This window comes from Syngnathoides biaculeatus, chromosome 22 (genome assembly GCF_019802595.1).
Source record: "Syngnathoides biaculeatus isolate LvHL_M chromosome 22, ASM1980259v1, whole genome shotgun sequence".
NCBI classification, from domain to species: Eukaryota; Metazoa; Chordata; class Actinopteri; order Syngnathiformes; family Syngnathidae; genus Syngnathoides; species Syngnathoides biaculeatus.
In genome coordinates, this window is record NC_084661.1 from 18,103,955 (window position 1) to 18,124,904 (window position 20,950).

The 20,950-nt window shown below is 48.8% G+C and overlaps 3 protein-coding genes across 10 annotated transcripts in view; 2 read left to right on the top strand and 1 right to left on the bottom strand.

Moving 5' to 3' along the window:
* pald1a (phosphatase domain containing paladin 1a) overlaps positions 1-19,146 on the bottom strand; it is a 37,364-nt gene extending 18,218 nt beyond the window's left edge. Inside the window, exons 1-4 of one of the 3 annotated variants that reach the window (XM_061809386.1) lie at positions 19,012-19,146; positions 1,398-1,556; positions 616-718; positions 59-241 (exon numbers count right to left, since the gene is read on the bottom strand). In XM_061809386.1, the coding sequence (XP_061665370.1) occupies positions 59-241; positions 616-718; positions 1,398-1,543 (432 nt within the window). In that variant the 5' untranslated portion in view covers positions 1,544-1,556; positions 19,012-19,146. Of the gene's footprint in view, positions 1-58; positions 242-615; positions 719-1,397; positions 1,557-6,871; positions 7,075-11,370; positions 11,490-19,011 lie in introns of those variants that run through there. The other 2 variants (XM_061809387.1, XM_061809385.1) reach the window with 2 other exon arrangements.
* ndr2 (nodal-related 2) lies at positions 11,728-16,904 on the top strand. Its single transcript, XM_061809388.1, has 3 exons — positions 11,728-13,927; positions 15,368-16,086; positions 16,571-16,904. The coding sequence occupies exons 1-3, from the start codon at positions 13,654-13,656 to the stop codon at positions 16,721-16,723; spliced, it is 1,146 nt and encodes a 381-aa protein (XP_061665372.1). The 5' UTR covers positions 11,728-13,653; the 3' UTR covers positions 16,724-16,904.
* On the top strand, positions 17,024-20,824 carry lrrc20 (leucine rich repeat containing 20). Of its 6 annotated transcripts, none has more exons than XM_061809396.1 (5): positions 17,024-17,467; positions 18,715-18,796; positions 19,101-19,250; positions 19,333-19,500; positions 20,474-20,824. In XM_061809396.1, the coding sequence occupies exons 2-5, from the start codon at positions 18,727-18,729 to the stop codon at positions 20,608-20,610; spliced, it is 525 nt and encodes a 174-aa protein (XP_061665380.1). In that variant the 5' UTR covers positions 17,024-17,467; positions 18,715-18,726; the 3' UTR covers positions 20,611-20,824. The 6 variants fall into 6 exon arrangements, with proteins under 6 accessions (XP_061665380.1, XP_061665378.1, XP_061665377.1 ...); XM_061809394.1 differs by lacking the exon at positions 17,024-17,467 and adding an exon at positions 17,628-17,813; XM_061809393.1 differs by lacking the exon at positions 17,024-17,467 and adding an exon at positions 17,833-18,111.
* Positions 20,825-20,950: the final 126 nt, after the last annotated feature.

Genomic DNA, 20,950 nt, shown 5'->3' on the forward strand with positions numbered 1-20,950 from the left:
TAAAATGAATTTCAAAGAAATGGCAACGCTTGAGGAGTGACGGGTGGCGCGGGGCGACCTGGTGTCCTTGCGCCTGGAGCCTCTGCAGGACCCGCCCGAAGCCGCCGACGCTGGGCTGGCCCATCCCGTAGAGCGGGTACGACGATCCCTTCACCCGGCGGAAGTTGGGCGCCCCGAAAGAGGCGGCCGTGCTGAGGACGTCCGCTTTGCCGTACACGTCCTGCACCATGAAGTACTCGCCCTGGAAGGAAAAGCGGGCGGCGCTATTCAAAGTCATCGCGACCGCAGCGTAGAAATGAAATTGTTGAATAATAATCACTTGGCACGTTTGCTGGTTTTGTATGTGGCGGTTGACATTTCCCCAAAGTAAAAATACGCAAATTGGCTCGAGAAAGGTTGGGAAACGCCGCCTGCTGCCATCTAGTGGCCATCGTTTCACTCGAGCTGCAAAGGGTCACGGATTCTGGGCTCTGCGGGGCAGCGGCACGTCTCTCTTAACCGGGCCAAGGACCGAAAATATGCCGACGACGCCGCCGCGCTACTTGAGCTCGAGTGCGTCACATCACAATCATTTCCCCCCAAAAAATGTTACATTTTTTTGCGCGCCTACTTTACCTGCACCAGGTAATGCTCGGGCATGGCGTCCGATATCCGGCCAACTTTGTAGTTGCTCTTGCGGAGATCATCGTGAATCTGAAATTCCTGCTTGCAATTATATCTGTGAGCGCACAAACACACACACCGCACGGGAACACATTAGCACAGACGTAAAATAAGGGGAAAACAGCTGCAAACAAACACAGAACAGCGATGAACATACACAAAAGTCAAACAACACACACCAATACAAACAATCACAGACAGGAATACACACAAACGCAATACGTGAAGACACACACACACACACACACTCGGTGGCAGGACAGTGAGAGGGATCAATTCAATTCTCAGGCGCTGTTTACAAAAGCCCGCGCTGACAAATGAGGTGATAAGAGGGGCAAACGGTGAGGCCGGAGCCCACCGGGGGGTTACGACGCCAAAAAAGACCAAGAGAACATTTCGAACAACCGCTGACAAAACGAAAGAAGGCCCTAAAAAGGGATGACCGGTTAGCTGCCAGCCAACTCTCCACTCTCATTCGCTGACGCCCACATCGCTCACCGGGACACGCCCCGGACCAAAATAAGGCCTCGACCTCCCACGCTGGTTTCTATCATCATCTTGTTACTCCACGAATCGAGGAGATTCATCGCTAGAATAGCGGCTTACAAAAAAATACGGGCTATCTGCAACCCAGGACAGGACGCGGAGAAGAGGTTGGCGCCTCCAGGTGGGGGGCAACGATCAAAGAGCTTCGGCACCCAAGCCACAAAAGACGCAATCGGGGAGGGGCTTACGTGATCACCACAGGCGCCACCTTGTTGGTGATGATGGACTTGGCCTTGCCGTTGACGGCGTGGAAGGGGCTCGTGGCGGCCATCCCGTTGCCGTGGACGCTTTCAGGCGGCGGCGGGGGCGGCGCTGCGCTGGCGGTCGTACCCATGCTCCACCCGCAGCTGGAGGGGACGCACAGCAGATGCGCTCACAAACAGGAAGTACAACGTTGGACACGAGACAAAACAACGGCAGCAGGCTAACGTGTAACGAGGGGGGTGCAGGATGACACACACAAATTACCGCACTTTTGACTTGTGTTTTGTTGAGCCGCACGATTCAACCCAGAGAGAACATTTGTGTTAACCTTCACTGTGTTATGCTGCCCCCGGGTGGCCAAAGCAGAGGGAGCAGCACAACGGCCATTGAATTGTCACAACAAATGTGGCAGAAACTCTATATCAATGTTACTGCTGTATTTGCATTTATATTATATTATAGCATGCTTTTTTTTTTCCCTCTCAAGAGGCATCAATTTTATTTCATATCTGAGCCGCCTATCCTCACAAGTGTCGCGGGAGTGCCAACGCCTACCCCGTCGCCACTCAAACCACGCAGGCTCGCGCAGAGCACGGAAAGGAGGTTCGAACCCCGGTCCTCAGAAGCGCGAGGCGGACGTTCTCACCAGTTGTCCGCCCCGTTGCCTTTTCCCATAATCTACAAAGAAATGAATATTTGTTTCGGGTCTATTTTGGGAAGTTAAAATGTGAGACCGCTGGAGAAGAAAACCAGCCGGAAAAGCCTGAGCTTGTTTTCACGAGGGAAAGAGAAGAAAAGTCCGAAATGTCAAACTTGATTTGAATCACATCTGCTTTTTCTTTCAATTGAAGAGGTGGGGGGAAAAAAATACATTTAAATCAGAACGTGAAACAAAACCTCCCATGTCTTTTTGTTTTTTCCCAAGCTCCGCTCGCTGCCCCGGTCTTACTTGAAAAGCAGAAGCGACGGCGCACCGAGTCACCCGACATGTCCGCCCAGACCGAAGCGCTCGCGGGTAACGTCCACGTTTGAATTGTCGCGCGGAGACGAGCGGCGGCCGAGTGTCGCGTCTCCAGCCGAGCGGAGCACGTCCAAGTCCACAAGGACATTTCCTACTCCCCCCCCCAGAAAATAGCCCCTTTCTGAAGAAATTGGTACAATCCGGCATCTTCAAGCCAGAAACTTTCCACAAGTAAAAGGAAGTCAAGTATTCCGGTTGCCCTGTCCTATTTCCATCCTCACCGCACACCAAAAGTATCTTCATCCCTTGAATTTCGCATCAGCCGACCGCGAAGGGGGGCCGGGGGGGGGGGGGGAATAGAATCATACGAGCAAAAGCCTTTGCAAAGCAGCAGTTCTCCCAGCAACGTTGTCATCTTACGTGGGGCTTGACTGGAAAGCCGAACTTGCAGAGCTTTTTCTGCGCTGCTTGTTGTCCGCCATGGTCCAAAAGGAGTGTGAGAACTTGGCAGCACGTCTTGACACAAACCTCTGCCCTCGCCGGTACCGCCCCCCCTCCTCGCGGGGATCCCGAAACGGCACCGAGCTTTCGGTCGCCGCTGTCGGTCTTGGGGACGGGGGCGGTCGTGTGAGGAGAGAAAGAGAAAAATAAAAGCGTGGAATGATGCTCCATCTGTTGGCCAGATGGCTAAAGTTCAAGTCATTCTGGCGCCGGGGGAGGGGGGGGGGGGGGGGGGGGGGGGGCGTACACGACCCCCCGCCACACACACAATCCGTCCTAACGGCGGAAACCCGACGGACGTTTTCGTTTCGGGCCGTCGGCGCGCTTTGTAGCGCATCGACTCAACGCGTTCGGAAAATTCTCAACTCATGACCAAAGCTCCAAAAACTACGACGACAGCTTTACTTTGGACCAGTTGGCCGTTTTGCAGACTCTCAGCAGAAAGTACGGGCAAATATTTGTAGAAAATATCCACTTTTGTGTTTTTTGGCCGCTTTGGAAAATACCTGAAGTTGCCACATGACAGCAATTGGTGTCAAGGAAGTCCCGTTGCATTCAAATTGTTTTTTGTTTTTTTTTTAACATTTACGAACTGCAGCTTGATCGCGGTCGCGTTTTCTGTTGAAGGCCCAAATTGTAGTTATGAGTCGTTTTCGATCGGCCGTCCCGCCCGCGACATTGCGCCGGACGCCGCTCGCCTCCGATTGAAAAGCCGCTGCCGGGCGGTCCGCCGTCGCGGAAGCGGGCAAACTGCACGACGACCGCCCAGCGACGTCCGGCCACGCGAACGCGCCGACTTGACCGCAGCCCGTTCCGGCGTGCCGCGGCCCGACTCGGGCAGAAAATAGCAGCGAGTCATAAACATCCTCCTCGCCGGCAGCCCCTCCGTCCAGGCGACTCGTCGCCGCGGGTCAACGAGGCCTCGCGGGGCCAATAAAGACTCGGATTTCCTCTCGAGAAAAAACAAAAAGAAGCAATTGAGAAAGAAAACAGGAGAAAAGAGAAGAGAAGAGAAGCAGAAAGGTAGTCATGTCAAGAAAAAAACAAAATGGCAGCCTTCACTTGCTCGTGATAAAGCGTAATAACCTACAAAAATGCCGTCGTCAACCTTATTTACATATGTACATTAATATCTTCTTATCTGGGCTTGGCAGGTACTGGGACTCACGAGAAATGATCCCTGTAGAAGGAAAATGTTTAGTCCATTTGACACACCACAGACAATAGTGTTGTGAACAATCCCGCCAAATTTGAACGAAGGAAGCCTTCAAAAAAAAAAAAAAAAAGTACAGAAATCAAATAAAAACATGCTCCCTGCTCTCAAACACCGGAGGCGCGTCCACTGAATACTTCCACGAACTGCAAAAACGGACCCGACGTGGTCGAGTATCCCTACGTGATGGCGCCGTGAAGATATTTCCTCTTAAAGCCTGCAGTGGCGTGAGCATATTCCACCGCCCGGTCGGTAGGGGGATTTTTCACCCTACGACAATGAGGCGCTCGAAAGCAAGCGCGTCAGCCTGACGTCACAAGTCCACCTTGCGGGACTTTTATTTCCTTCTTTAAACTCGAAGCTCTTCCACCTTCTCACTATGATGTGCAAAGGTTCACGGCCAACGACGAGGCGCTCTAAAGTGGCACACCAACGAACGCTCCGAGGTGAAGATGCATTTCTGGACTGTAGTCATAGCTTGCTCGCTAAATGTAGGCCACAGTTGAGCCAGGTAACCGCTGATGCGATGAAAGTGCTCAAGTTCTGATATGGCAAGGGGGGCTCACAAAGCCCCCCAGAAAAATAAATAACAAGGAAAACAAATAATTGCATGGGTCTCAGTCTGGGAGTGTTTGGTTTTAGGGAAGAAAAAAAAAAAAAAAAGAGCAAAAACACAGCGGGCCACGCACGGCCCACGGGCCTCACTTTGGATCCCCGCCGTAATCCGGCATTGTCCCCCCTGAATGAGAAATCCACGACCGGTGGGAGAAAACCATGGCGACGGGAGCCCCCCTGCCAGCGCGCTCCCATTCACGGCCACCCCATTGAAATTCCGCCGGCGCGCCGACCTCGGCGCGGACAAAAGGCCGCCGCGGCAGGAAGGAGCTCGCAGCCCAGCTGCAGGATGCGCCCGCCGCCGGCCCCGGGAAGGATGCGCCGGCGCATCCCCGTCACGCGTCGCCTGAGCATTTCTCCCGGCGGCGTTTTCGGAAATTAACGGCAACTTACGGGAATAACGTCGGACGTTACAAAACCCAAGGTTGACTGCCAGCTGCGGCGGAATGATTTTTTGATCTTCACCTTTGACCTTTTGACTAAGAAATGTGCCACCAGCGACCCTGACCGAGCGCTTGGCTCCAATTGAGACGGTGTTGGCCGTTGACTCCATCAACTCTGTGACGGGAGGGACTCTATATAAGATATACGCAATTTTATGCTCTCTACCAGCTGAGGTCGATCATCGAACGAGAAAAATGGGGCTAGTTATATGAAAAAAGTCACTTTTGGATCACTGAAGTCTGACTCGACTCGAGTCTCCCACTTGCTTTTCCGGTGTAAACATCGCAAACGGTTCAATCAAAAGATTCGAAATAACAGTCGTCGATTCGGCCGCTTTGACTTGACGGCGAGGAAGCGTGGGCGCGCCTCGACAGGAAGCGCTCGCTCGTACTCGCTTTGCGACATCCTCTCGGAGGCCGTCCGCGAGGAAATGAGCTCAGCGCGTCTTCCTCTGCTCTCGAGCATTGTTCCCGATCTGTGCAAGTCCAAACGGGATTTTTCGCGGCCGCAATGACAAAAGGAAAGGAGAGAAAGAAAGAATGAAAAGAAGAAAAAACAAAAAAAAAAAACGACAAACAAGCAAAAACTATGCTAGCGCTAGCTCGGAATGCCAAATCATGCGGTAGCGCTTCCGGCTGCTTTGCTGACAGCCCCAATGACAAGCTACTAAAAAAAGCCTCTGGCAACCGGGCATTTAAATGCCTGCCTGTAATTTCTTCCACTTCAAGTGGAGCATTTTAAAGCCAACCCCCCCCCCCTCCCCCCCCATCATTTCTGAGCTGCAGTCATTGCACTTTTTTTTTTTTGGGTCCCTTTAAGTGAGCAACAACATTCTGCCGGCAACGTGCGCTCGCGTGAACAAAGTCAAAGGCGAGTGCGGACCGCAGACGGGCCACGACACCCCGGGACGGGGCGGGGGTAGCAAAGTACGACCTGGGGGGGGGGGGGGGGGGGCAGCCCACAGAGCACTTACATTAGCAAGAATCTGCTAATATTTATTGGAATGCTTCTGCATAAGATATGGCTGATTCTTTAAAAAAAAAAAAAAAAACAATATATATATATATATATATTTGTAAATAAAGTACATGATTAACTAAGTACACGCGACATAATTTTTAAAAATCCTATTGCTTGCAAATCACATTACAACTACTGAAATATGAAGTACCAGCATTTTATGATCCTAAACTGGTGAGGTTATTTGGTGCCGGTGCAAAAATTGCAAAACTTTCCATCAACTGTACATTTTTTTTTCTAATGGTTAATTTATTTTGTCTGGATAAAAGGAAAATTACTCAAATTCAATTTTTTCAATTGCTTCGTGTTTCTAATATATAGCTACAATTTTAATTGATCACATTTATTTAGCACAATGAACACATTTGAACTATTACACATTTTTGAAAATGGTTAATATAATCAGTGCAAATAAATTTAATATTACAATCAACAAGTTTGTAACTACATAATATGATATATACATTGCTTTAAATATATTTTTGTGAACTATTTCTTTGTAAATCAAAACACTAGAATGAATGACAAAATGATTCAAATCAAATAAAAGGGGCGTGCACATTTTGAAGAATTTCGTTTGCCCAATCGTCCCGAGCACAAAAGTTTGCCCAGCCAACCTCGCCCGACCCCACCGGCGACTTGCGCTCGTTCAGGTCTTCGGTCTTACTGAAGCCAGCCCGGACCGGGAGGCGTCGGGACCCTACCTAACGTTCGGCTGCCGAGTCCGTGGTCAGAGGGGCGCCGCGGTCCGCTGAGAAACAACCCGGTCGAAAAAAATGCGGCAATTCAAAAATAAGGAAAAAAAAAGAAAAAAATCATAATAATAAATGTGCGCAGCGGGGCAGGCGGAGCTGGCGCTCAGTCGCACGTCCCCGACGGCCGCACGACGGCCACCTCAAGTGGTTGCCTCGCGTCCCCCTCGGCAGATTTTTGGGGGGAGGGCGCGGGAGGCGCATGTGGGGGCGGAGCCGGACGAGTGGCTTACTCACCATCTCCGCCGCCGCTGGCCAATGGCGACGCCGCGCCTCCCACATTTTCGCAAAAGGCAATTAAAGCCGAGGCTCTCAAAAGCTTTCGCGCAAAAGCAGCGGCACCGTCAACACTCACGTGCAAGAGCTCATTTTAATAATATTCAACATGGTTTGAGCGGTGACACCGCATTTAAAGACAGGATTGTTTTTTTTTTTTTTCAAATACTCAAAAATGATGCATAATCAGGTCATAGAATAGGATAATGTAAGACTTTTTCCTCACCATATCGCCACTGAGTTCTCACAGTATCGCAGATTTTCTATTTTCACTCCGGTACCTCACGAGACTTTCCCACACTGACCGCAGGCGGCAGACACCAGCCAGGAGGAGAGGCCGTCCAAAGTCTGGGATCAGTCCGCACTTGGGGGCGTCGAGTGCAAAGCAGAAATCTCGTCTGCAGTAAACAGGTTTAATACCGCCGAGCGCCATAAATCACAACCATTTCTAATCCCTCCGCAGCCGGTGGCCTTTCAATCGCTTCGTTAAACAAACAAAGCGGCTAACGGCTGGCCAACTTTACGCTCTCGTTCGACAGGACGCACTCAAAGTCCCGGATACTACGGTATACACTGTAAGGCCGGCGACTCCAAGCGGACAAAAATACTAACTGCACATCACGTGTATATTTTGGAACGGTACTATGCGTAAAGCTTTAAAACACGCGCATAAATAATACTGTAGGGATTGCATTTAGGTTTTTTTTACCGTCTTCAAATTTGGGAGCTAACAGTTGCTGAGGTGCTTTTCAGCCATTTTTTTGAACAGAATCATACATTACTAATTATGTCAGGCTTGCATTTTTTGCCCATTCAAATCCATTTACAACGTGTTGATACAGAGTGTTAAGTTGATGAGCTCCACAAGGTGTCGGAGGTGTTAATCCACACACGCGCAAAAATGAAATGAATGAAAAATTGTGCTATACACGTAACAGTACGATGAAGACATTCGAAATGTGTATGTGTGGATGTATGTATCACTTTGATTTTTAAATTTCACCATCTGATGGGAAGACAACTCAAACAACAAACTAAAAACTTTGGCCGCCTGGCGCCAGGCGACCAAAAGGGGCTCGCCGAGCGCATCCAGACGACGTTGCGTAAAGCGAATTCACGACGACGCTCTAATCAGCGCATTCATTAGCGGCCGACGCCGCTCACGGTCGGGCAAATAAGACGCCGGGATCCATTCATCATCCGGAGAGAGTCCCGTTTCATCTGCAGATGTGCGGGAACAACTTGTTTTTTGTTGCCCTTTTCTCGTCTCCCAAATAACCCGCCGCCAAAGACGACAACGTGGGAACGCTCTTGCTCAACGGCATCCTTTACGAAAGAAAAAAATAAATAACCACACCTCTTCCTTCCTTCCTTCCTCCCACCCATGCAGTAGCAGCTGAGGCGGGCTGAGCGGACGCCAAAAACCGACTCGTCAGACCGCATAAAAACCACATCTGGTGTAGTACCGGGACTGACCTGCGAGAGGCGGGGCGGAAGCACTGCCGGGAAATACAGAGAAGAAGAAAGAGTCGTAGGAAAAAATACCGATCTTATCGTTATGTCAGGCACCGGGGCAAATCCCAAATCGGAGCGGACGCGACGTGAAGTGCGACTATTTTTTATTTCAGACAAAAAAATAAAATGTCGCTTGCATCGTTACTTTGTGCTGTACAACAGACGGACTTATAAAAACGTTTGATTCGGTACTTGCCTTGAACCGCTCGTGCACTTGACTTGTATCCCCAAAAATAAATATATATATATATATATATTTAAAAAAAAATAGATTTAATATTATTCAATATTTTTTTCATGAAAATAATTGAGACAATTCGGCTGCCAATTGTTTTTTTCTTCTTAACGCGCATGCCAAGGTATCGATCGGATCAGGACACGGTAGACAAATTAAGTGACTCAGGGTTAGAGAATTGCCAGTACAGGTAATAAATGTTTCGTGGTTGTGTCATTACAAAAAAATAAAATTAAAAAACAAAAAGATTCCACTGACTGAACGAGGGAGACTCTCTGGAACGCTCAGGCTCTTCGCTTCCAGAACGACGGGAAGCTCGCAAAAAAAAAAAAAACAAAAAAAAAAAAAAGAGCCGGAGTCCGGTCCCCGAAAGGCCCTCTTTTGCGAAACGGCTCGCAGGCTCGGAACAGGAACCGGGAGAGGGAACTGCTTCACCACAGACAGTGCAGCGTGTTGAAATCAATAGTAAGGCACAATTCTGCAACAAGCAATAGCGCGACACGGATTTCAACCACTCACGTACGTCTGAAGTTTATCATCATGACTCGAGCCAACTATTTTCCAGCACATAAAGAAAAAGGAAAATGTCTAATAATGCCGTCAAAGTGGGACGATAACCACCTGTAAAACAACACACCAACATGTGGACGGAAAGAAAAGAAAAATAATAATCTGCTGGCACGCCGTCAAGCAAAAACGTTTCTCCTGCCATCTAGCGGCAGATAAAAAAAAAAACAGTTGTCGCTCGTCGCGACCCGTCATTGGCATGGACACGTTCAAAAAAAAATAACTCAAGCATTGGAGCAGCTCAACAAAATGACTTTTCAATATTTACATTTTGCGGGATTTGGATTTGAATTTAGAATATAGAATTTTAGGGGAAAGAAATCACATTCAGGTCCATTTTATTTCTGTCAGATCTCATTTCAACCAAATACGTAAGAGTTGAAAAAAAGAGAGCAGCTGTAGTCCAAGTGCGAGAATTAATCGACAACTCGTCAATTATCAAATTCATCGATCGGCTAGAGCCCTCGTCTGATGTCCCAAATCCTCAAAATTGCAGCTTCTCAACAGTACATAATAATCATAGCTATCATAATTATAATAAGAATAATGTACTTACATTTTGGCAAAGCCGACTTTCATTCAAGTAAGACATTTGCAAACATCTGCTTTTACTTTGAAGACATTTGCAAACATCTGCTTTTACTTGAGAAAACAATCCAGAACATTTTTGCTTATTTTCTGACGGATGTGACAGAAAAAACATGGAAATTCATACTCGCGCATTTTCCACATTGTGAATTTGAAATCAAGCCGATAATAATGTTACCTGTAAGCCATTTTCATGGTACTGTATTCGAATGAGCTGTCATATTTTGGAATCATAGTCTGCAGTATTTACACTTTGAGCAAAAACTATGGACAAAGAAGGACCTTTTTGGTCATTTAGTTCACTCTGCCCATAAGCCTGTAGAGTTATGTTTTTTCTTTAAAAAAAAAAAAAAAAGAAAAAAAAATACATCAAGAACTGAACTCGGACATCGCAAGGAGATGACGGCTCCATCTCTGATGAAGATTTGACAATTTCTGGGCAATTCCATTCCAGATACATTTGAGTAGGCTTGCTTTGTTAAACCCGGACTGGTCGCGGGAAGAAGTCGCCGTAGTCAGCTGGCCGTTTTGCTTCCCGTTGTTTTAAACGCATCGGGCGGCTTTCGGACTTTTTCTCGAAAGAGTTTGTTCGCAGCCGTCGGCTTTTGTTGAGCATTAAAGGCTTTGCCCTCATCGGAGCCTCGCCGAGAGCGCCGACTTTAAGGCGCACGGGCGGCGACGGACCGTCTTGATCAAGGACAGTGTCGCGAATTAGCAATCGAACACCGTTATGCGGATGTTGATGCGCAACAATTTATGACAACATACAGCAAATCAACTTTACCACATGGAAAAAAAAGTCAATGTTTGACGATTCAAGGATATGGCAAGATATTCTCAATAGCTGATGATATCACTATTTTTATCGACTATGTTATTCACATTGCTGCAACAATATTCATAAATCCACTGAATAGGTAAACTTGATGATGGCCACTCATAGGTGACCGAAAGAAACATGATTGAACGTTCACGTCACTCATTCTACAAATATGTAAATCATATGAAATGCTAATCTTGCACGTCTTCCATCGTTGTAAACCCCGTGAAAGAGTGGGGGGGGGTGGAGTGCACCAAGACACCCCCCCCCCCGCCCCCAATCCGCACTCTAGTGTCAAGAATTTGTGCTTATTGTGAAAGGAGCCGACAACAAGCATGAAAACGAGCAGCGAGCTCGGAGAGGCTAACAGGCGTTAGCATCCGGCCTCGGCGGAGACCCCAACAACGGGCGACAAGTGACCCCAAAAGTGGCGACGAGAGGCCAACTCACCATTGCTGCTGCTCGGGGGTCCAAACACGGTCGAGTCGGGGGGGGGGGTGCACTTCGGCCGGGAGGGGGTTGCAACCGGTGGCCGGCGTTTGCCCCTTCACAACAAATCATTCATTGTGGATTTTTTTTTTTTTTTTTTTTTTTTGGAGGACGGGAGGGGGGGGGGGGGCATCAGGAGTTTGCGCCGAGGAGAATGTCAGATTGCGCATGCCCAGAAAAACGGACGAATACCAGAAGTGGGGGAAAAGAATCCGTTTTTTTTTTTTTTTTTTAAAGACAAATTCAAGCGCAATTGTAACTTTGGGATGATTACATTAGCAAACGCATTTGTATGCTCAGCACTAGACAAAAATCGCACTTCGGCAAACATATCCAACATAAAACAAACTCGTGTTTTTTCATTCACCGTTTGAACTTAAAATGGGCTCTTTTCAATCTATTTATTCTTGTTTCAATTTAGCTCCTGAAATCGGTGGCTAATTTATTTATCCATAAAACAAAAATAGTGTTTCTTCAACCTGCATGCAACACTGTCATATTTTTATTCATCGGCAGATTCAATGTAACGGAATGTACATAATTTAATAGTCATATACTCATTTTTTAATTGTTATTATTTTATTTCATCAGGCTAAGTGGTAATTGGATTTTTTGCTGCCATCACATTTACATTGTGATGTGTTCAAGAACTCGGGACTTTTGCACCTTTTGTTTGTGCATCCTTTTTTCAAGTCAACAAAAGTATTGGACCATGTAAGCGACGCGTGTTTGTAGTTGTTCAGGTGGCGGCGCCTTTTAGAGTCATTGCTTGAACGTTGCTTGTTTTTAGGCTTTGGGTTACACCTGTGAAAACTGCATTTGCTGCTAAGCAAACGTGAAGACCAGCGAGCTCTCCGTGGGAGAAAAGCAAACCATTGTGACGCTGAGAGGAGAAGGAAAATCAATCCGAACTAGTGCACTAACACTGGGCGAAGCAATGTGGAAGGTCCTGAAAAACAAAGAAACTGCTGCCGGCATACTGAACGACAGACATCCAACAGGTCGGCTCAGACACGACAGAAACATTGTGAGCGCTGTGAAGAAACCAGAGTCAGCGACGTCGGGCAGGTCGGAAGCGATCGCGATCCACCGTCGGCCGGGAGAAGACGTCCACAGGAGACGTTCACTGGCCGTACTGCGAGATGCGACTCGTCGGCAAAACGGTTGGGAAGACCCGATTGGGCTTTGCAAAGAAGTACAGACCTTTTCTGGACCGACGGACCGAGATGAACCTCTCGGAAAGTGATGGAAAGGACAAAGAAAGGACCTGCTCGTGATCTGAAGCACGGTAGCGGAGGTCATTTGAAGAGTTTGTTTTCAAAACGAGACATAGGCATTTTTTTTTTTTCAGATTTACGAAACTCGCGCCCAAATTATCCAGCTCCGAATGGATAATTTTGGCGCGAGTTTCGTGAATCGTTTTGAAACCAAGCTCTTCATTTTGTGGCTGCTTTGCGAACAGGTCACCAGTCTTTACTGAGGATGTCACCCGTGAGGGCAGCAGCAGAATGACGACAAAGTTGACAAAACCACGGACAAGCTCCGTCGTGCGACAAGACAAACACGCACAGCGCAAACCAAATCTTTGGGGAGAGAGTGAAAAGGCCTGACAGTGGCCAAGTCACTCACCGGACCTTGACCCAATCGAGCACGCGTTTCAAATCCTGAAGAGGAGAAAGTCCCGGAAATGAGCCAAGAGCTGGAAGAAAACTGTATTCAAAGTCTGGAAAAGCATTTCAAACCAAGTACACGACGGTCGGGTGCAGTCGATGGGTCGCAGCGTTGGTCCGCGCACTTATTGCAAGTTATGGGCCGTGTCAACAAATATGAAATGTTATTCAAAGCAGGTGGCTTCAGCGCATCACCGTGGAGCTGGCATGACATAAATGGCGCTCAGTATACCTGAACTTGACTTTTGCGGCCCCACTTGCCCCGTTTCTGTGTCACTTGAGCACAAAAGCTCGGCGCTCGGCGCTCGCGCTCGGCGGGCGTGGGCGTGGGCGTGGGCGCTTGTAAACACGCCAGCGCCAGCTCGGCCATTAGCAGCTGAATGGCCGACGAGCTGTCAGGTAGCAGCGCGTCAACTTCCTTTCATGTTCTCAGCTACTTGTCGAACATGAAAGGAGGCGAGGAGGAGGTCCGGGGTTTCGTGATGATTTTGGGGGGTGGGGGGGGGGGTCGTCTGAGGGTATATAAGACACCCCAGGAGTGAGATGCGGGGCCAAATCGTTGCGATCGCTCGACATGCGCTCATCGCGAGGCTCCCTGCTGCTGCCGGTCCTCCTCCTCCTCCTCCTCGTCGTCGTCGTCCTCATCCAGCGAACTCGGGGAGTCCACCTGCAGCTCGGCCGCGACGGAGCTCGGGCGCACGGCCTGCGGGAGCGCGCCGGGGCCGCCCAGGGAAGCGGCCACCACCCGCCGCCCACCTACATGGTGCACCTCTACCGCAACTTCCGGGCCAACGCGTCGGCGTCGGCGGAGAGGCGAGCGGACACCGTGAGGAGTTTGACGGCCAAAGGTACCCCCCCCCCCCCACCTTATTCCAAAATCGCAAAGGGGCGATGCCAGACGCGCGGAGGGCTGCAATCCACATCCCGCTCGGGGTGAGGATCAGCCAGTCTAATTCTCAAAGCAAACCTCCCTCGCGGCCTCTTTTTTCTTTCTTTTTTTTTTTCTTGTCTAACTCGCACTTGTTGATTGCGCACCTCGCCAGACGCGCCCCCTCCTGCTCAAAATCCTCCTACACACGCAGCAGCAGCAGCAGCAGCAGCAACAGCTAATCAACAAGCGCCCTTAGTTTTTTTTTTTTTTTTGTTCTTCTCCCTTTTCACACTTGTCCTGATTAGATTAGCGGCGCGAGGGGATTTGTTGGCTCGCATTTCGCTGCGAGGTGTCACAGAGTCGGCAGCTATTTGCTCGCGGGCCGCCGCGGAGGAAGGAGGAGGATATGCGCAATTATGCACAAGCCAGCTCGGCTCTGGCTCAGGTTTGTTTGCCGAGCGGGTTTCGGGCCTCTGCCTTGAGTGGATTGCGCTGATCCTCTGATCGTCCACAATGCCAAAATCTTCAAGATGCTCGTTCATCCTTTAAATTCACTTCAACCACACCTGAATACTCATAAACCCAAATTTGCATCCCTGGTGGCCTTTAACCTCTCACCTTCAATGTTTTGATGCGGCTAAAATGTTGCAATACCCAACGGCAGCTCGAGATTGCCACGAAATGTGCAAAAAAACGGAATTAAAAGTCAATATTGGACAGTCGGTCGGTGACACGTGATTACATTGATTAATCGGTCAATTATATTTCCAATTCATGCATGAATCTTAAAATAAAAATTAACATCACAGACAAAAAATTATTCCAAATTGACTTCTTGCGGTTAAACAAAAAAAAGAATCGTTTGGCTTGCCGGAGATTCTTTTACTGTTGACAGGCTGAAATGTAAGAAATATCATCCATCCATTTTCTTAGCTGCTTATCCTCACAAAGGTCACGGGAGTGCTGGAGCCGATCCCAGCTGTCAACGGGCAGGAGGCGGGCGGGGTCCACCCTGAACCGGTCGCCAGCCAATTGCACTCACAATCACAATCGAGAGGGTGCAATTAATCTGTAACAAATATTTTGGATGGATTTCACATTCATGACTTTATTATTTTACCATTTATGTAAAGAACAAATATGTGGTTCATCACAAAATAATGATACGTGGGTTTTCCTCACACCGAGACGTTTTTGGTTTTGTTTTTTGGGGGGGGACAAGATGATGCATTCATTCCAAATGAAGAAAAATCATTCAAGTGTCAGCAGATGTTATGAATTTTAAGAGCACCATTGAACTAATTGCACTACATTTACATTTTCAACACCGTAAGCGAGCATGTTTGCAAAGCTGGCTTGCTTCCTTCCTTCCTTTCCTTTTTACTGACTCGCCGTTCGGCGTCCGTGGTTCTTCCAGGTTTGACTTACGGACTCGGGCGCTGGGCGGCCACGTTCGACCTGCACGCCCTCCTGCCCGACAAGCGGATCCAAGCGGCCGAGTTGAGACTGCGGCTCCCCCCGGGCGCCCCAGAGGCCCGGGTGGCCGTGTACCACCAGCACGGCCCCGGGTGCCACCCGGCGTCGGACGTCTGCCGCGAAGAGCCGCAGCGGGTGGGCCTGCTGGGTCCCTCCTCCCTGGTGTCGTCCTTCCGCAGCTGGAGGGTCTTCAACGTGACGGGCCCGCTCCTCGCCTGGCAGCGCCAGAGATCCTCGCACGGGGTCCGACGGCGAGGGCTCACCCGGAAGAGGAAGGGCGGGGGCGGGGGCGGGGCCCCGCCCGCCGGATCGAGCGCGGCCGTCGACCGAGCCTTGCTGGTGGTCTTTTCGCGCACCGGCTCGGATCGGAGCCCCGGAGCCGAGGCCGGCTTGCTCCACACGGCCGAGCGCTCAAAGTTCTTGAGCCTGGCCGAGAGCGGGCGGCCCGACGGGCGCAGGAGCAAGCGGGGTCAGGAGGAGCGCCCGAGCGGGGCCGGCGAGTCGGCGTGCCGCAGAGTGGACCTGCACGTGGATTTTCAGCGGATCGGCTGGGGGTCCTGGATCGTCTTCCCCAAACGGTACAATGCGTACCGCTGCCAAGGATCCTGCCCGGGACCCTTGAGCGCAGACCTCAACCCCACCAATCACGCCTACGTGCAGGTGAGCAAACTCGTCGCCACGTCCTTTTTCTTCCTTTCTTCTGCCGTTTGCTCTGACCGACCTCCTTTCTTTCCTCCCTGGCTGTCATCCATCCATCCATCCATCCTTCCATCTATCCATCCACCCACCCGACCGACCACTCTTTCTTTCTTCTCCTTTCTGGTTTCCTCCCCTCTCCCTTCTTCTCTTGCTTCCATATTTCCTCTCTTTTCTCTCCCCACATCCCTTTTTAATTTCTTCCTGCCTCCACCCTTCCATACGTCTTTGCTCAGTATCTTTTCTTTTCCCATCCTTCAAGCTTTCCTTGCTTCCCTCTGTTTTCTTGATTTTCTTTCCTTATTCCTTCCGTCGGGTTGTTTCTTTCTTCCACCCATCCTCACGTTGGCGTCGTGAATCCGACGCCGCGTTGTTTGAATCTTTCCACGGCGTCTCCATCCACGCAGTCCCGAGCCGACCTTGCGCCTTGTGTCTCTTCCGCTTGCAGAGTTTACTGAACCATTACCACCCCGACCGAGCGGCCTCGCCGTGCTGCGCCCCCACCAGGATGAGCCCGCTGAGCATGCTTTACTACGAGAACGGCGAGATGCTCCTGCGCCATCACGAGGACATGATGGTGGACGAGTGCGGTTGCCTGTGAAGAAGACTTGAGAAAAAAAAAAAAAAAGAAAAAAAAAAAAAACGCGCACACACACACACACACACACTTAGAACTGGAAAAGGCGGAGCTCCTTGGTCGCCATGCACTGTACGGTCTTATGTAAATTAATGTATATTTATTGTGAATATTAAAAATATTTATGTACATCTTTTTACAAAGATGAGGTGTTCCATCCTATTACTGATGTGCACTCTGCAGCTTTTTTCCCGTGCAGCTCTGCTTTCAATCGACCTTTTGCATAATGTTTGTCAACAAGAAGCAAGGGCGGCAGAACAACAAACAAAGGTGAGCTTTGCTGACCTGAACTGAAAACAACAAAAACTCGCAATCGGCCTTCAAGGCTGCAACTGTTTTCCAAGGTATTTCACCTTATTTGCTCACTTGCTACGTCACTGGCACTTGGCATGCGAGGGTTTGTTTACTATACCGGAGTTTTTGCCACCCCAAGCACATGTGTGACGTCGTGGTGAAAAGGACACAATGGAGAGAAACGGGGAGACTTTTCTGTTTGGTGTGCCAGCCACGCGCAATGAGTTGTGCCGCCTCAACCCAAAAAAGCACTGGAGAGGAGGGAAATCTAGCGAATGCTCTACGGTTGTGACAATACACCACTAAAGGCTACAGAGCCCACTGAATAAATTTCACTGAATAGCCAGAAATGGGCCACGGGGGGTACCGGTAGAGAAAGGAGGCCGACGGAGAGAAGTGGACCGGTACTGACAGGTAGGGCTCGTGTGACTTTCTAAAGTAGAAAACTCGGTAACAGTTTTTTTTTTTTTTAAAAAAAACTTATACAATATATCACTATAGTCTTATACGTTTTACCAACATGTACAGTAAAGCTTTTTTGTTTCTTGTTGGTTTTTTTTTTTTTTTTTTTAATATAGACTGGGCTGCGTTTATAATGCGCAATTTTGATGCTCGTAATGATCAACACAGGAAGACTGTATTAAATATTTTTACGTGCGTTACAATATTCACAGGCCTGACCTCGTTTTAAAGTATTGCGAGTAGAACATCACGCACGTAGAATGGTCACTGAGGCCGCCCGACTCGAAATATATTCCAAGTATGTTCCGACACTCTCCTGTAAAATGTACATTTGATGGCGCATTAACCCTGCGCAATTGTGACGCTCTCGAGAAACCGTTCATGAAATCCCAGCACCGTAGCCGCCTCCAAAGCAGTAATTTAGCTTCCAAACAAAACGTAGAATGTGGAATTGGTATGATTTACCAAGTTATTAGTCCGCCTTTCTTGCTTATTCGGCAGTCACTTTAGGACACGTTAGCTAACACTAGCTAGCGGCTGATTTCCGGTGGAGCAAGGTTGGAGAAACTTTCTCCCTCTTTTGACGGCAAACACTGGTGAGTGAATGGTGACGGACTTCCACGATGTTGCTAAAAAAAAAAAAAAATGGTATCGAATGAGTATACTGGAATGCAACTATTAAGGAGTTATTTCCAAACTTGGCCACCCACCCCACGATATCAAATGTCATTCATTGGAGTTAATTTTAGCAGTACGACCTTCATTTTCATGCGATGCCGAGTTCGTTCGCTTTCTACTTTTTTCCCCGTCGTAAACGATGACGGGTGCAAAGTGGTTAAACAAGTTTTTCGTGCCATTTAATTGTTCGGCACACAAAAGATGCAGCTGGATTTTTTTTCCAACCCAACAGTGTTGTCTCCCTCTGCCGGCCGTTAGGAGGAGGCGCATCCGCTCCGGGCGCTCATTTCCGTCAAGCGTCTGCACGTCTTTTATGTGAAGGGGTTCGGACATTAGAATCAAGTCCAATTAGGCAAAGTAATAATTCAGGTCTCTTCTCATTTCTGAAAATGTAAGCGACCAGTTGTGCTTGTTTTGGGCGGGGAGGCGCGTCATCAAAACACACGGGAACTCCGATTTGTGAAAATCCATAATGTGTCCTTCCACAATATTTTGTGACATCACCCCCTGATCTGCCTTAGGCATCCCACAAAATGGCGGAGGCGGTGGTCAACGTGGCCCGGAGGGTCAACGCGACCGTTGAGGAAGGACGGGATCACCTGGGTAAGCGCAAGGAGCAGCAATCCAAATCAATCGTCAAATCGAGCCGCAACTACCTGGATGATTGCTTCATCTTTCGGAGCCCTCGCGGAATTTGAAATGTTCAAATTCCTCCAAATTTCACCCTGTCAACTGTAAATATTCTCAGATTTCTGTAGTTGTCATGTTTGTACACAATACCTGCCCCAGCTCCCTTTTGGTGCTATTTGTATGTTTACCTGCAGGTGGCGGCAGCGGACGCCCTGGTTTTTCCTCCAGTCAGGCCAATTTCGCTTGCCCACCGTTTTGGGTCTTCTTCTCTCTGCAGACCTGTCCAACTGCAAGCTCATGTCCTTCCCGGACGGCGTTTTCAAGGTTCTCAGCAGCGTGTCGGAGAACATCCGGGTCATCACCCTGGCGGACAATGAAATGAAGGCCATTTCCAGCAAGTTCTTTTTGACCTTCACGCAGCTGAGAGGTGTCGTATTCGAGGCCAAATGTTAGCGAGAAGAGGTCGCTCCCGCTAGTCGACTCGCGAGAAAAACAAATTCTCTTTGCAGAATTGGACCTGCACGGAAACATTCTCACCAAACTGCCCGACTGTCTGGAGGAAATGAAGCACTTGACCAGCATCGACCTGGCCAACAACAACTTCTCCGCCTTCCCCGAGAAGCTCACGCAGATTTCCACCCTGGAGCGCATCAACCTGGAGGGCAACAGCATCTCGGGTGAGGACGCAAACCCAAAAGCATCGACGTGCAGCGCCGCCGCCAAAACATCACGAGAAATGATCCCTCCCTCTCTCATTTAGGGGGGGGGGGGAAATCGGGCAATGTTTTTTTTTCCAGGATTACATATTTGTACTGTGATCAATTACATTGGCAATAATTATCGTTTCTGTTGCTTAAGAAGTTCTCCTTTGATGTTGCTAACGTGATGTAGCGCTGACATTAGCGAGCGCGCTAACCTTTTTGCAACACACATCCAAAACAAAGCGCCGCGCCAAATAGTTTCCTGCTAATATTGACGTGCTCAAGGTTAGCAGAGATTGTCATGCTTCTGGAAACCCAATATTTGAACACAAAACTATCAAACGCATACTGCAGTGGCTCGGTACGTTGAATTGGATTGCAGAATTTGCTATAACGTTCGTTCCTGTTACTTTCAGACAAAGACAAAAGCGAAAGAATAAAGTTGCATGAGATGGGCCAACGTGTGAATTATCAGATTTAGAGAGGGGAAAAAAAACATGTTTATTATGATGAGTTCCAACAAGCAAATGGCACAGATTTTGGTCGGTGGGCCGGCCCGTTTAGTGTACCGCATGTTCACTACTTTACCTTCAAGGTGTTCAAAGGTCTTGAAGAGGATGCTAAAGTTAATATAGGAGGAGGGTAGGGAACTATAATTGGACTTGCACAGTTTGAAAACTGTATAAATCCAAAAACGTGGTTGTTCCTGGCATCTCTAGCGGTGTTTATCCAAGAGCGTACACAGGCGGCTAACACACACACACACACACACAGAAAGAAAGTCATAAAATGGCAAAAGCACAATCGTAGAATGAAGACAAAACGCACTCGCTTATGTCAAAAACAAAGTGTTGTTGGTGACACATGAAGTAGTCGTACTTGTTTTGAGCGCGCTCCGTCCGGTTGACCCGCTGCGCTAACCCGGCTGCCTTGTCGTTTGCACCCACAGAAATCCCGCTGGCCCGGTTGGCCGCCATGCCGGCGCTCAAGTGGCTCAACGTCACGTCCAACCCTCTGGACGCAAACACGCAGTCTGCTCTGACTTCTCCGCACAAATTTGAGATTTTAGCCCAAAGGGCGTCATAAAGTAGTCGCGATGCGTGGCCGGCTCGCAAAACTCCCTTTGAGACTTTGTACTCCAAGATGGCCGACCAAACGCCGCCGCCGCTGCCGCATGGCACCTTTGGACACTTACTTGGCTTCGTTTTCTCTGAATTGACAACAACAAGCAAACATCTCGGCTGGGATATTTCTGATCTAATTTATTACTTTGCTTTCATAAAGGTATTTCTTCCTCCAATTTACCAATGTCATGTCCTCATGTGTCACTTTATGCTGCTTTGGAATGTCTCTATGATATTAGACACCAATTGGACAAATGAATAGCAAACACGTATGTAAGAATTATTTGTGGATTTTTTTTTGC